This window comes from Fusarium redolens (assembly GCF_020744475.1).
Source record: "Fusarium redolens strain MPI-CAGE-AT-0023 chromosome Unknown BKA55scaffold_6, whole genome shotgun sequence".
NCBI lineage: Eukaryota > Fungi > Ascomycota > Sordariomycetes > Hypocreales > Nectriaceae > Fusarium > Fusarium redolens.
This window is the reverse complement of record NW_025763669.1, coordinates 1,308,861-1,322,384: the sequence shown is the minus strand read 5'-3', so window position 1 is coordinate 1,322,384 and position 13,524 is coordinate 1,308,861. Positions and strand designations below refer to the sequence as shown.

The window sequence follows — 13,524 nt, the reverse complement described above, 5'->3', positions numbered from 1 at the left end:
CGTAGAGCCTTTAACGAGCCAATCGCTCAACTGTTTCGATGACTATTTAAGCGGAGGATGCAGCGCACCGTTTGATCGACGGCCAAAAAAAAACAAAAGGGTCTATTTGAGTCTGGATCGCACACGTATGCAAGTGGAAAAAACAGCAGTCTAATCGGCCCAAGTTGAAGAGGCAAAAGAGGAGCAGTCGAGTAGGAAGAGATGCCATAGGTTGATATGAAAGAAAAAAAAGTCTGCAGGTGACACAGGGCAGTTGTTCTTTTCACAGATAACTCGGTAGAAGCCTATCTCATTCTAGGTTAGCAGGTGCAAGAGGAAGTAGCCTACCTGAAGGGCCGGAACAGCAAAGTCATAGAAAGTTATTCCTCTTGCTTCATTTGAATAGAACGGAGCCATCTTCCTCGATTTATCTGCAGGGCAGTGCCTCTCAAGCTCCACTGCATCTATATCCCTTCAACACTATCCCTTGAGGGCTTACTAGTCGTGATAGATCCGACTACTACACGCAGCCTATTTTTCTTTGACCCTCTGCAAAAGTCAAGGAACTCGAGTCGAAGGGAAGAACAGCAACAAGGCTTTCGCAATGAGTAGTCCACCATCGTCCCCCTTGATGGACCCAGTCACTATCAGCGAGGATATTGCTCCATTGCCGTCCTTCAAGGCCAGTGGTGTTGCGACTGTCGATTTCGATGGCGTCCTCTCCAGTCCTCTCAAGGTGCACGAAGATGTCCGATCTGGTTGTGGTGGGCAAACGTGGCCCGCGGGAATGCTTCTCGGAAAGCATATGTTGCGTTACCACAAAGACCGACTTGCTGACGCTCGGATGTGAGTTTCGCGCTCTTTCTTCAACTTCGACACTGCTATCGCATGCATGTGACTTGGACTGGGTCCTTTGTCTTGGTCTGCATAGACAGTGTGAGTATAATGAAAGACGGAGTAGACATGCTGACTCGTTGGCCGCAGATTGGAACTTGGAGCTGGCGGTGGTCTCATCGGTCTCGCCGTCGCCTTAGAATGTCAACTTCGAAATCAGTTGCTAGTGACGGACCAGCTAGAGATGTATGAGCTGATGCAGCACAACATCGAGCTAAACAACTTGCAAGACAAAGCCAAGGCGATGGTGCTCAACTGGTACGTGAATTCGGATTTATTATCACGTGTAACCTCCTACTCTGCGAAACCAATCCCCTGGTCAGATGAAGGCGAGCCACCAAGCTGACTGGTCTGTTCATGTAGGGGCGAAGACTTGCCAGCTGCTGTGCTGGAGCAAAAGCCAGACGTGATATTGGCTGGCGAATGCGTCTATTTCGAACCTGCTTTCCCTCTCCTGATGTCTACTCTTAAGGCTCTATTAGAGCTCAACCCCGCAGCTGTCGTGTACTTCTGTTTCAAGAAGAGGAGACGCGCGGACATGACCTTTGTCAAAATGGCTAAGAAAGCGTTCAAGGTTGAAGAAATATTCGACGAGGATAGACCCATTTTCCAGCGCCAGGGTCTTTTCCTCTTTTCTTTCACCAGCCGCCCAAGCACAAGCCAAACGAAAGCCACCAAAAACCAAAGTCAACCTCAGCTGTCAAGATGATAAAAAAGGTCAAGGAAATGCTTTGTCTACACAGCATCTTTATTGGCATGCGCCTGAAAACTGACCATGCATGTTGAGTCCTCGCGCGGAGACCCGACTGGATCCTTTCATGAGGAAACACATTGACGCTGATAGGACTGCATAGTAAGTCTGACCAACAGGACTTCTATGTAACGTCGCCAAGGGGTTTTTCGAGGGTTCTTGAGTCGATTCAATGATTGTCCGCCTCACGTATTGCTCTAAGTATCAATATGATGGAGCTATATGGGCCCTCAAACTGTTGACTTTCCAACCGATTCGAGGGCTCGGAATTCGTGCAAGAGAGAAAAGAAATGTAGAGCACCCACACCTGCGTTACTGACTATCCTCCGGGCGACATGTGCCTGAAACTTGTCTATCGCCTTTGTTATAATAAAAGACACAGTACAAGCTGGACCAATGATATCTGTGCTTAGCAAAGAAAACAAAGTCCATGAGCTTTGAGAGTGATGAATGTAGCGCTTGTGGAAGCGGGCTGGAAGCCTTTGCGTCTTGAGAAATCTCAAGCACACCGCAAGATTTTGATCACATCGCATCACAGTGAAAGCGCATACATGTTCACACAGACAACGAAGCAAAGGGAATAAGGCCTTGAAGCCCGACTCAACAAGTGTGAACGTCACGCATGCATTGGCGCCAACATTATGCCGAACGACCCAGCAAGAGAAGGCGGCAAAGAAGACTTTTTATTTCCCTCACACCACCGGTTTTTTGGGTACTTTCTCACGCTTCTAAAACTGCTCTTACTGCTGCAAGCCGTGTAAGCAAGCCGTTGGGTTGTTTATTAGTGGATGAAGTGGCACCCAGATTAACGTTGTCCTGAACCTGGGAAGAAATGGGTCTTGTTTCAACTTGGCGCATGGCTTCCTCCACACCTCCCCGACGCAAGTTGACTCGTTGAGTGCTTTCAAGCCTCTCAAGCCTCTGCGTTTCGGGCCAGGCACAGGGCGCCAGCGAACAGGACAACTCAGAGATCGATTCACCTTGTCTCCCCCTCCCACCAAGTTTGGTCCTCCATCAGTGTCAGATGTTCCTTGTTTTCTCGCTCCGCAGACCCCGCCATCGTCAGGCACATATAGACTGTCATTGGCTGCCTCTTAGCCCTGACAAGATTTAACTCGGAAGCTGACGACAGGGCGGCCCCTTGCAGATTGACCAATCACAACGTCCTGGGTGAGAAAATATGCCTTGAGTCGGACCACTGAACTGCGTGCGTGCTCTGTAAAGGTTGTGAGGGACCTGACAAAATCAAAGTTGCTCGGCGATATGACTCTGATGATTCCGTTGACGACCTCTCCAACTGCACTGGACTGAGATGACGCGGCTCGCACTACGTGACTCGCTGTTCCCCGAAAACACGTTCTCAGATGAGGCAGCTAGCTGATTGAGAACGGGTTTTGAAGTTCTGAATGAGGAGGCTGGCGATCAACTTTGCAGCACAATACGATGAATGCCCCTTGATGGTGCCACGGCACCCCTGGAGGGTGACAGGGTTGATTTTGCTTCTCCTTGTCCTCTCCGCAGGCCTCCTTCTCAGGCTGTGTAGCGCTCTGGCTTTTTTATTTTTTATTTTTTTTACGTAGCTGTTAGGGCAGACTACTATGCATGTATGCAGGGAAGTGTTTTATGGCTGGCTTCAGCAGATCCCAATGGCCCAGTGAAAACCTCCTGAAGAGCGAAGGAGATGGCAGCTTGCCACGTCCGTGCTGTGGCCCGTTTCGTCTCCACCATCCACCTCGGAACAAGGACAGGCACGAGAAAGACTAGCTTGGAATTGGGTGGGTGGGCTATGCTCCTGGGTGGATTTCTTTGGAAAAAACCACGCGTGGCCAGGCCCCCCCAAAGCGGAACTCTCTCTCAGCTTCTACTACCGGGGATGAATCCGGTACGCCGCCGCCTGCGGTTCTTTTGCTTACAGTTGCGGTACCCTTGACTCACAGTTGCTTGAGGACACACTGCGTGCAGCGTTGGTTATGGATGGCACACCTCAGTCTTCGGTACCTGGCTAGGAGTAAGGTACTAGTCTAAAGCCAAGTCTTTTAAGAGCTAGCATAATGAGCCGGCGCCGTCTTTTACGGCGAGGCGTAGTATTAAAGGAAGAGTCGGTTCCTCCCCTTGTTTCGTTTCTTCACCTACGATCTCTTCGAGTTCAAACACCACTCATTCCCACCTGAGCACTGAGCAGGACTCTCTCACTCTCACGCACACATTCCCTCACACGACGATCAACATCCATTCCTTCAATTCTTTTTTGAATAGATTCGTTCCTGTGGAATAGAATCTAAACCATCCTTCCTTTGCCTAGCAATCCATCGCGTTGAGATACCCTTTCGTCTACACACCAGACGTATCACAGCTACAGCCACTCCTTGGTTGAACAACAGAACTCGAAACAACAATAACAACAAACTATCCATATATCAACATGAAGTCTTTCACTCTTGCTTCTGCCTTCCTCGCCGCTGCGGCCGTTGCCCAGCCCCATGCCAACCCTCACGGAAACCACCACCGCCGTCACCACCAGAACGACAAGCGCGATGTTGTCACCGAGGTTGAGTGGGTGACCGAGATCGAGTACGTTACCAAGATGGTCGATGCCACCACCACCGTCTGGGTCCGACCTGAGGCCGAGCCTACTACAGCTCCTCAGCCCGAGACAACTCAGCCTGCTCCTAAGAAGGTTGCTCCCAAGAAGGAGAAGAAGCCTGCTCCTCCTCCCGCCCCTACCACTACTCTGGTCACCAGCGTCTACACTCCTCCCCCTCCTCCTCCTGAGCCCACCACTGAGGCCGAGGCTGCTGCTGAGCCCACCTCTCAGTACGTTGCTCCCGTTAAGCCCACTACTCAGGCTCCTGCTCCTCAGCCCACCACTCAGGCTCCCAAGCCTGTTGTCAAGGCCCCCAAGAAGGAGCCCGAGCCCGAGACTGAGGTCGCTCCCGTTCAGCAGGAGAAGGCTGCCAAACCTGCCTCTGGCGGTAGCTCCTCTGGCGGCAGCTCTGCCGCCAAGCAGGGCGAGTTCACCTATTATGACATTGGTCAAGGTGCTTGCGGTGAGGACGACTCCGGCAAGGATGACTCTATCAACATCGTCGCTCTCTCCCACCTCCTGATGGGTGAGCTTTCCAACAACAACCCTATGTGCGGCAAGACCATCACCATCAAGGCCAACGGCAAGACTGCCCAGGCTACCGTCGCCGATAAGTGTATGGGTTGCGCTCTCAACGACATCGATGTCAGCCGAAAGGTCTACGAGGAGATCTGGGGCAGCCTCGACTCTGGCCGCACTGAGGTCGAGTGGTGGTTCAACTAAGCGCCATGACAAACATGTTTTCTTGAATCATGAAAACACTACGAAGGATACCCTTTTCTTACGACTTGTACTTTTCATGAAGCGGGAATCTCTTCACCCCTTAAGGCGCTGGGGCGTGAGACATAAAAAAGGCACTTGGGTACCTCTTGGACCTAGACCTGGAGATTCTGGATTGGGGTGTTTTTTGGTTTCTTAGGCGGATCAGCTACGGTTGACAGTCGTTGACTTCTATGTACATAACTTTGGATACGCCGTTCGGATAGACAAACAATACAGCACCCTCAATCGGGGACTGCACATTTGATTACATTACGTTATATGACTGTCCCTCAATTGTTGTGACATGTCTAGCATTGTTTATTTTGAATCTAATCTTAGCTGAGATGAAGCGAGCGGGTTCTAATTTGGGGATCCTGGTCTTTTGGTCGCTACTCCATGTCTACTATGACCTGGTCAACCAACCCATGTCTTCAACAGGGTCTATGTGCGATCAACTTTAAAATGAATTCTCGTTTAAGCTGAAACTTGAGCATTTAACGATCAACCAACAGAAATGGGGAACTTGACTCTGCTAATGAATATCGCTCGGCTTAATAATGACGAACTATTGCACTAAAACAAATTCCTTGTCGTGTTGGTCGATGTCATAGCACGGTTAGTCAATAAACAGTTGGTATCCAGAGGTGAGTGAGGGCACCTGTCTGGAAGCAGTGTAACGAAGCCACTCCCTTCAGCTGGACTTTACTGATGGCCCCTCAGTGAGGGTTAAAGGGCTGGAAAGCAGGTAGCGTCACACGAAAGGATTCCGATTGCCCTTTTGGAAAAGGATAAAGGAAGGGGAGAAAAGGGACACGGTTGGTTAGTTAATGATTCTTCGCCTTACAGAGGCGTTTTGAATACGAGCTATCGATACGGATACAAATATAGGCATTGACAGACTCTCAAGACTCCCGTCCAGCCGTGCGTATGCTTTGCATGTATGTATGTATGGATACAGTACGTCTATCGTACCGCATTTATTGTTTGCGTATTCTCATCCTCATCCAAGAAGAGGGGCTTGATACATGTAGCACGGCCTTCAACGGCAACTCCAAGTCATAACTCGTATGCAGTGTATTCTGAAACCTTCATAGCAGGTTCAATAGTTCCTCCACATAGCGGCGTGTATCGACGCCGATGCCCTGAGCGAGCTTGCCTGCACCCTCCGTGGAATCTGTACGGAAGCCGACGTGATCGCTTGCGCGGCGGATGAGGAAGATTTCCTTGGCAACATCCGGATGCCAGGGATCGGGACCAGAATATTTCCTCTCTTCTTCATCTTGAGAGGTGTTCTGGTCTGTATTTGAGCCAGCTCCGCCTTCGTGAATTGTAGAGAGATTCCCTGTGGCAGCATTTTCTTGACGGTCGAGCAGACGTGTCCAGACGATCCACCATCCACGGCTGGACTTTTCGGTCCGCTCAAGAGCTGTTGAACGGGATCGAGTACCAATATAGAGGTTGACCAGGTGAAGATGAGTGTTGAGAGCATCAGGACGGGACCAGGGTTCCGTATCATCGTAAACTTCTGGTATATTTGGTATTGATGAATGGACCGTCAATGAGACGGGATCCCAGACGAGATCATATATGTTGTTTCCCGAGTGGCTGCTACCAGAACCTGCATCGGTGCCAGGTCGCTCCGGGCGATAACTTGTTGAGAGGAGAAGAGGCTTGCGTAGAGGAGCGAGTTGATGATGAAGGGAGCGATAGAGGGAATCCATGGCAAGGGAGTCGGTTCGTAGATTAAACAGAAAGGTGAACATGAATGGTCGGTTGACGTAGACAACAACGCGCAGCTTCTTGGCCTTGTTGAGATCGTGGGAGTCATACCCAGGTATCATATTCCCTACCACTTGCGACTGCGTGAGAGCATTGGCTGGATGCTCAAAGTCACGCACAGTTATGGCCTCTGGTCTATCCAGAGCCTCACTTTCAAGCTCAATGTTTACCGTTCGCAAGACAGTACGAGAATTAGGTACCCCCTCACCAGCATCATCAGAACTTGCACTGTCTGTTCCGCTATAATCCTCATTGATCTCGCCTTTCAGACCGATAAGGTAGTGGCCAGCAGCCTCATACGAAGGCGTGCGTTCCGCGAGGCTAGGTCGTGCCAGTTTGGTTGTGTCTTGAGTAGTTTTAGGATCCTGCTGCGGACTCTCGGGCTGTTTGGTAGGAGAATCACCACTACCAGTGCCGCCAGGCAAAGACCAGTATGTACCATAACCCAACTTGAGATAGCTAACCATCTTATCCAGCTTGCCATCTTCGGTCACCTGAATTTGGGGCTGGTCTTTGCTGAAACTCTCCCCAGCCTGTTTCCCTGTTGAGGATTTCGTGGGTTCACTGGCTGGTGCCTGTGTTTGATCTTGAGCCGCTTGCTGCCGATCAGCTGCCCTTTTCCTTTTTGCGCGCCGAACCGATGTTGGACTCTCTATGATGCCGTAAGCATGATCGCCCCAGGTGTATAGATCCTCCATCCAGTGTGTAACGTCTCTCACTGATTTTCTGGACAGAGCGCCGGTACCCAAAAAGATGGCACCGTCATCAGGACCGGGTTCTCTTCCTGTTCCTAACCATTGCTCAGGGTCGCCATATGGGTCGCTTGGAGGAGGCGATTCAGGGTTGTAGTCCCCGAACTTGGAAACAACTAAATCGACGAGCCCTTCTATACTCCCGACCAGTCCTTCCAATACGGCTCGCTCGCCGCTACCACGTTCTTCCTCGCCAACACCTACGCCTAGCTCCCCAGAGGCAGCAATGGGGATGCCCCCGAAGATGTCACGAGCTGGGTTCCCATGCATCATGACATTCCAGGTCGAAAGGTAGAGATCCCAGTATCGGCTCAATATAGTGATGAACTTTGTTCTCTTGTTACGCACGAAGAGGGCGCTTAACGAGGAGTCATGATGCATAAGGAATATGCTATGAGCTCGCAGCAGATCGCGCAACAACAGGCTCGCGGGTTTCATCTCGCGACTGGAGTATTCGTATCGTTCTTCGGCGGCTTCACTCTTCTTAGTAGCGAGTCGAGGAGGGAGAGGTAGTTTGGTGAGGTCGATGCTCTAGTAATATCGGTGAGTATGGTGTTGAACATAACAGAGTCGTGATATTCTTACCGCTAGGATCCACCAGCCAGGCTCGAGCTCATGTAGTATGACTCTTGATTTTTCGGTGTCGATAGTGTCTACTGTTGAACCGCTCGCAAAACCGCGGCTGAAACTAGCCATGCCCTGGGCCAGGCCAATCTGTCGCAAACGCTCATTTCGCTCTTCTGTAGAGATATTCTGGGTTGGCTGGCCACGAGTGCACCTGCGCTTATTATGCGCGGCTCGTGTTGTAACAGAGGCATAGTAGACAATCTGATCCTCGATGGTCTCGTCGGTATTGCCAAGCGTGGGGTTGAAGATGGCGAGGAAGCCGAGCTGCGCAGGCACGATAGTTCCCGGTGCTGAGTTAGCAGTACCTGAAGCTGAACGCGAGGCCATTATGGCAATGTACCGCGTCCTGTCGTCTTGCGAAGGCCTCGGAAATCTTGCTGCTTTGTTTTGATTTTTTGCGCTGGAGCTGATGTGACTAGTCCGTCACTCCCAATCAATTCTGACGTAGATCGGCGGTCGTAACAGCACAAGCAAGCCTCCAATGAAGCTCACAAAACCGTCAAGACGCCTCAGAATAACGGGCGTGAATAAAGATGAACGGCCGAAAACAAGAAAATGAGTGTAAAAAGGAAGGAAAAGGGAATGAGGGGAAGAAGGATCAGGCTAGATGTTGGTTCTTTGGCGTGTACTGTGCCATACATCTATGATCTATCTGTTTGTTAGAGGCCCAGGCCTCGATCGATCATGCGGGCGGATATGTTTGGTCCGAGTTTATACCCCGACTTCAACATGATTGGGCACATGAAAATGGCCAATTGAGCTGTTGCGTCATGCGGGACTCGAGGAAGGCAGATGGGATCGAGATTCAACGGCTGGACCGAAGAGATGGAAACGGGAAGGTCTGAACAAGAGAATGCCATTGCATTTGCATGCCCATTTGCATTGTTGGTTGTTGAAACATTACATGGGTTAGAGTCTCGACCGTGGGGCAAAAAGACCTCGAACTTTAGATCAACATAACATTTCCTCTTTTCCATTCATACAGATTGTGCTATTTCAACAATGCCATAGTTCGAGAACAATACTTATTGATTGAGACTTTCCACCATCATATTTCTAAGCATACAAATCATCAACCAACTCCAACGTCGCTATCATACAATCTAGTATACACAAGTGGTATCTCAGCAATTAATGCTTGGCCTATTCATTCCTTGCACCTATCGATTCATCTTTATCGCCTTGTCCAAAGACGGTTTGTCTCCTCTTAGCCATCGCATACGCCTCACTCACACGTTCGCGTTGATCTTTCAATACTTGCATAGGTGACCGGGTTTGGTCTTGAGCTTTCATACTCTCAGTTCTGGGAAACCCCCATCTTCTCCGTTCTCTTCTTTGGCTCCGATCAAAGCTGGAGAACTCAGCCCACATAAAATAGAGTATAAACGTGATGAGGGTAAGTGGTATAGTGATGGCCCAGTATAATCGAAACTGTGGTGTGGTTTTGATCCCGATATCTCCTCCATCAGCGTGTGCATTGTCCCAATCGAAGAGATCAGTCGAGAAGAGCGCCGAAATAAAACTGCCTGGTAAAAAGAACATTGTCACAAACGCCAACGTCTTCATGGATGCAGCGTCGCGAAGAGTAGATATAGAGATGATGTAGTTGGAAAGGCTGTAGTTCTCTGATATGAGATTATTCAACTGGCAAAAAGTCAGTATCCTCATGATGTATCTCTTTGGGGCCGACATACCACATCGATTTGGATTTGCACTCTCTTCAGGGTATACTCCCTGTCCATGGCCTGCATCATCAACCGTTTCTGGAGAACACCGACATGGTTCTTCATCAGCTCGTCTGCTTCGGGGTTCGAGCTGTGGCCAAGGCTCAGTCGTTGCTGGACAAACTCGAGAAGCTTCTGTAACGTCTTATCCTTCCGTTCTGTACTCGCTAGGCGGACTGCGAATCCACTCATCTGTGCGCTGAGTGTGCCCAGCTCACCAGCCGCGATATGTTTCCGTTCAGTCTTGAAGTCTGAGTACCCTGTCCGCGCTTCTATCTGCTGAATGCCAGGTTTCATGTTGTTCTGCGTTACCTCAATCTCTCCATGAAACATGAAAGCAAAGAGAAACGCAGGAAACATGGCATGGCTTGCTGTGCTAAGACTCCACTTGCTTTTGCTCTTTAGAAGCTTCTTCAAATAATGCTGCTCCTTATCGCCAGCCAGAATCATGCCATATGTGACCCCTGGTCGCGAAGAAGGTGGCCTGAAGCGAGTATGTGACCATATAGACGCAAGTTTAGGCGCATAGCAAAAAGTGTAGGCCTGCTGGTTTGCTTCAGGCTTGACAATCTCAGGAAAGGCATTGACACCAGCGACACAACTCGAGAAGTAATTGTATGCAAGCTCAAGTCCAAACTTCTCTAGAATCTGATTCTTGGCATCTTCGGGAAGCTCAACACAGTTATCGTCGAGGATGAATTTAGGCCATATCAGCCGCAGAATTAGTGACTCTGGTCCTGTCGTTCCTGTTCGTGTCTCTGTGGCCAGCCAGGAGGCGACATCAGGTATTGTGGTGACCCCTTCATAGTAGTCGACAATGCCAGTATCATCCCTGCACCAAAGCTCACTATACTTGAACGAAAGGACATCGTGCGTTTGGACGATTCGCCGCGAATTGAACTCGGCGATCTTATGGTATATCTCATCCATGTGTGCGGAGCGTTAGCGTCTCAGAAGGCAGACTGGCGGCTCGGCGCATGAGACGAGAGGCTTGTGAGGCTGATTGCGGGTGCTATGCAGATGACCAGGCGTTTTTCATGTCGGAATCGTCTGTATATATGGCCAGGAGGGCTGAGAAATGAAAGCTGAAGGCGTCCAGTCTGCTGATACTGGCGAACCGCTGGCGATCTGCCGCTTCAGCTGCTCATTTCAGCTGCATCTCATCGCCCAGTGTCCGAGAGGAAACCTGCCCGTTTCGGGGCAGCCAATCGCCCCAGAGCATTGAGACATGGGGGGTTGAGAATCCTTGCTTCTTGAGATGGGCTGGGCGTCAATTAGAAGTCGAATCAATAACGAGGCAAAGCGATGCTTTGTTTTCGACTGTTGTTTCTTCCCGATTTCGCTTGTTCATATTTGATCCATTTTCAGATTTTCTGTTACCTTTTTCTTGATTAGGATAATCGAGATTCAATAGGATCTAGCCTGTAAAGCTGAAGCTGAAGCTCCGCTTGAATGCGGTATGTCAGCTTGTTAGCTTGCACTGCCACTGAGTACTATAGTATTTTCTGTGTACGTTAGTCGAGACTTTGGTGTCTCCCTTTGTGAAACAGTCTCTGTCTCGACTTCGTACCGTCACCAAGTGGGTATACTCATCGATTCTTTATAACAGGGTGGTCTAAAAGAAGAAACGAGAATAAACATCCAGAATAGTTTTTACACGGTGTCTTGGCTGAGCCCAAGCTATACAGCTTCCGCCGCTAGAGTAGCCCAAGCTATCTCTTTAAGCGGCATAAGACTGCCACGGGGTCACGACCAGGGTAGGGAGCCAATCAAAATAACCGTAATAGCCGGTACCTCTACCTATACCTAAAATAGCATATTATATAAGTACTAATAGTTAGTATTATTATAAATAGCTATATTATATACTTTATAGCTATATTTAGTCTATAATTATTACTAATTTCTTAATATTAGCTATAAATAGCTTTTTTTTTTTTACTTTTTTAGCTAAGGCTATCCTTATTAAAGGCCTTTATAAGCTAAGTAAGAAAAAGAGCTTTTTCTGCCTTTATAAATATAATTAATATCTCTTTATAAGTAAATTTACTATACTTTAAAATCTTTATTATCTTTTTCTTTCTTTATATAATATCTCTTTTTTATATTATTATTAATATTATACTTATTAAAAATAATATTATAAATAGCCTCTTTTTAGTCTTAAAGTATATTATAAGGCTTTTAATAAGGATATTAGGTTTTTTTTTATAAAATAAAGCTATTTATAAATATAATATTAAAAAGGAAAGATTAAAGTAATACTTATTAAAAACTATATTAAAAATAATATTAATATAAAGAATAGGATCTTATTTAATTACTATAATTTATATAATTTATTTTATTATTATATTAAGTAATAATAAAAGGAATAAGGATTATCCTAGCCTAATCTCTAATTAAAGACCTCCTTTAGGCACTATGCCTTTACCTTTATACCTCTTTTAGCAGGCAATTTCCTCTTTTTTAGTATATAGTTAAGAGGGGCTATATTATATATAGTTAAAAGGAAGAGTATTATAAAGCTATCTTTTTAAGTAATTTAAAGGATTTAAAAAATAAGAAAAGAAATAAGTTAATAAGGAAAATATAGCTAAAAGTTATTTATACTTATTTATCTTTTATTAAAATTAAATATACCTTATTAAATAATAATAGCTTATTATTAAAAAGCTTTTTAATCTCTTTTATTTACTTTATCTTAATAATAATATTATAATTAAGGTATATTATACCTATAGCCTTATATTTAAGCTATTAAAGTAGGTAAAAAAGCTATAATAATAAGAAAAGGTTATTAATAAAGATATAATATATTTATATTAATAGCCTTTTTAATAAGTAAATTATAATACTTTATATATTATTAAAAAGGATTTTAGTTTATAGCTTTTCCTTTTTATTATATAGTATTAATATATCTTTTACCTTAATTATTATAATTATAATTAGTAATGCCTTTATATATTAAAGCTATTATAAAAAGTAGCCTTATTATATAATAACTTAGATTTTAAAGCCTATTAATATAGACTTTCCCTTAATAAGTATTATTTCTTTTAATTTACTTATAAAAGGGACTATATACTTATTTATAATTAAATTAGTTTTTAAATAATAAAGTTTAATAAATACCCTTTATATATATTTAAATTACTTTTTAATTACTTAAAAGGTCTTTAAAAAATCCTTTTTATTACTTATATTAAGATTAATATAATTAAAAGTATAAAAATATTATATAATTAGCTTAAACTTTTATAATAATATAAACTTTATAAATAAATAAAAGAAATACTAATCTCCTAGGCTAAGGGCCTTTTAATAATTTATAAAAGATATTTTTTTATAAATTTTTAAGTAAATAAGGATATTAAGCTATATATAAGCTATTAAAATAAAAATACCTTTTTAAGTATATAAATATAAATAATTAAAAAAGGAGGTATTTTAGCTATCTTTAGTATTATTATTAATATAGAAAAAAGCCTAGTTTTTAATATATTTAACTTATAATTATATAAAGGAAATAAATATAAAAAGCTAAAATAATTTAAATAATAGCTAGGGCAAAAGGTTAATTTAAAAATTATAATATTTTATATTAAAAGATTAAAAATTATTATTATAGCCCTCTTTAAGTAAAATATTAATTATATTAATAAGGTT

The 13,524-nt window shown here is 45.2% G+C and overlaps 4 protein-coding genes across 4 annotated transcripts; 2 read left to right on the top strand and 2 right to left on the bottom strand.

The window, feature by feature from the left end:
- Positions 1 to 396: 396 nt before the first annotated feature.
- BKA55DRAFT_318779 (putative methyltransferase-domain-containing protein) lies at positions 397 to 1,718 on the top strand. Its single transcript, XM_046185674.1, has 3 exons — positions 397 to 825; positions 964 to 1,131; positions 1,237 to 1,718. Exons 1-3 carry the CDS (start codon positions 584 to 586, stop codon positions 1,580 to 1,582), a joined length of 756 nt encoding a protein of 251 aa, XP_046051094.1. The 5' UTR covers positions 397 to 583; the 3' UTR covers positions 1,583 to 1,718.
- A 2,943-nt stretch (positions 1,719 to 4,661) lies between these two features.
- Positions 4,662 to 4,919, top strand: BKA55DRAFT_472097 (RlpA-like double-psi beta-barrel-protein domain-containing protein-containing protein; the record flags this gene model as incomplete). The annotated part of the gene is made up of 1 exon (XM_046186146.1): positions 4,662 to 4,919. A coding segment is annotated over one exon (258 nt), but the record flags the coding sequence as incomplete, so codon positions are not given.
- A 1,139-nt stretch (positions 4,920 to 6,058) lies between these two features.
- Positions 6,059 to 8,455, bottom strand: BKA55DRAFT_508395 (uncharacterized protein; the record flags this gene model as incomplete). The annotated part of the gene is made up of 2 exons (XM_046187423.1): positions 6,059 to 8,032; positions 8,087 to 8,455. The coding sequence occupies 2 exons, from the start codon at positions 8,453 to 8,455 to the stop codon at positions 6,059 to 6,061; spliced, it is 2,343 nt and encodes a 780-aa protein (XP_046051092.1).
- A 733-nt stretch (positions 8,456 to 9,188) lies between these two features.
- Positions 9,189 to 11,177, bottom strand: BKA55DRAFT_318736 (uncharacterized protein). Its single transcript, XM_046185673.1, has 2 exons — positions 9,823 to 11,177; positions 9,189 to 9,772 (listed from the first exon to the last, which is right to left on the bottom strand). The coding sequence occupies exons 1-2, from the start codon at positions 10,780 to 10,782 to the stop codon at positions 9,272 to 9,274; spliced, it is 1,461 nt and encodes a 486-aa protein (XP_046051091.1). The 5' UTR covers positions 10,783 to 11,177; the 3' UTR covers positions 9,189 to 9,271.
- Positions 11,178 to 13,524: the final 2,347 nt, after the last annotated feature.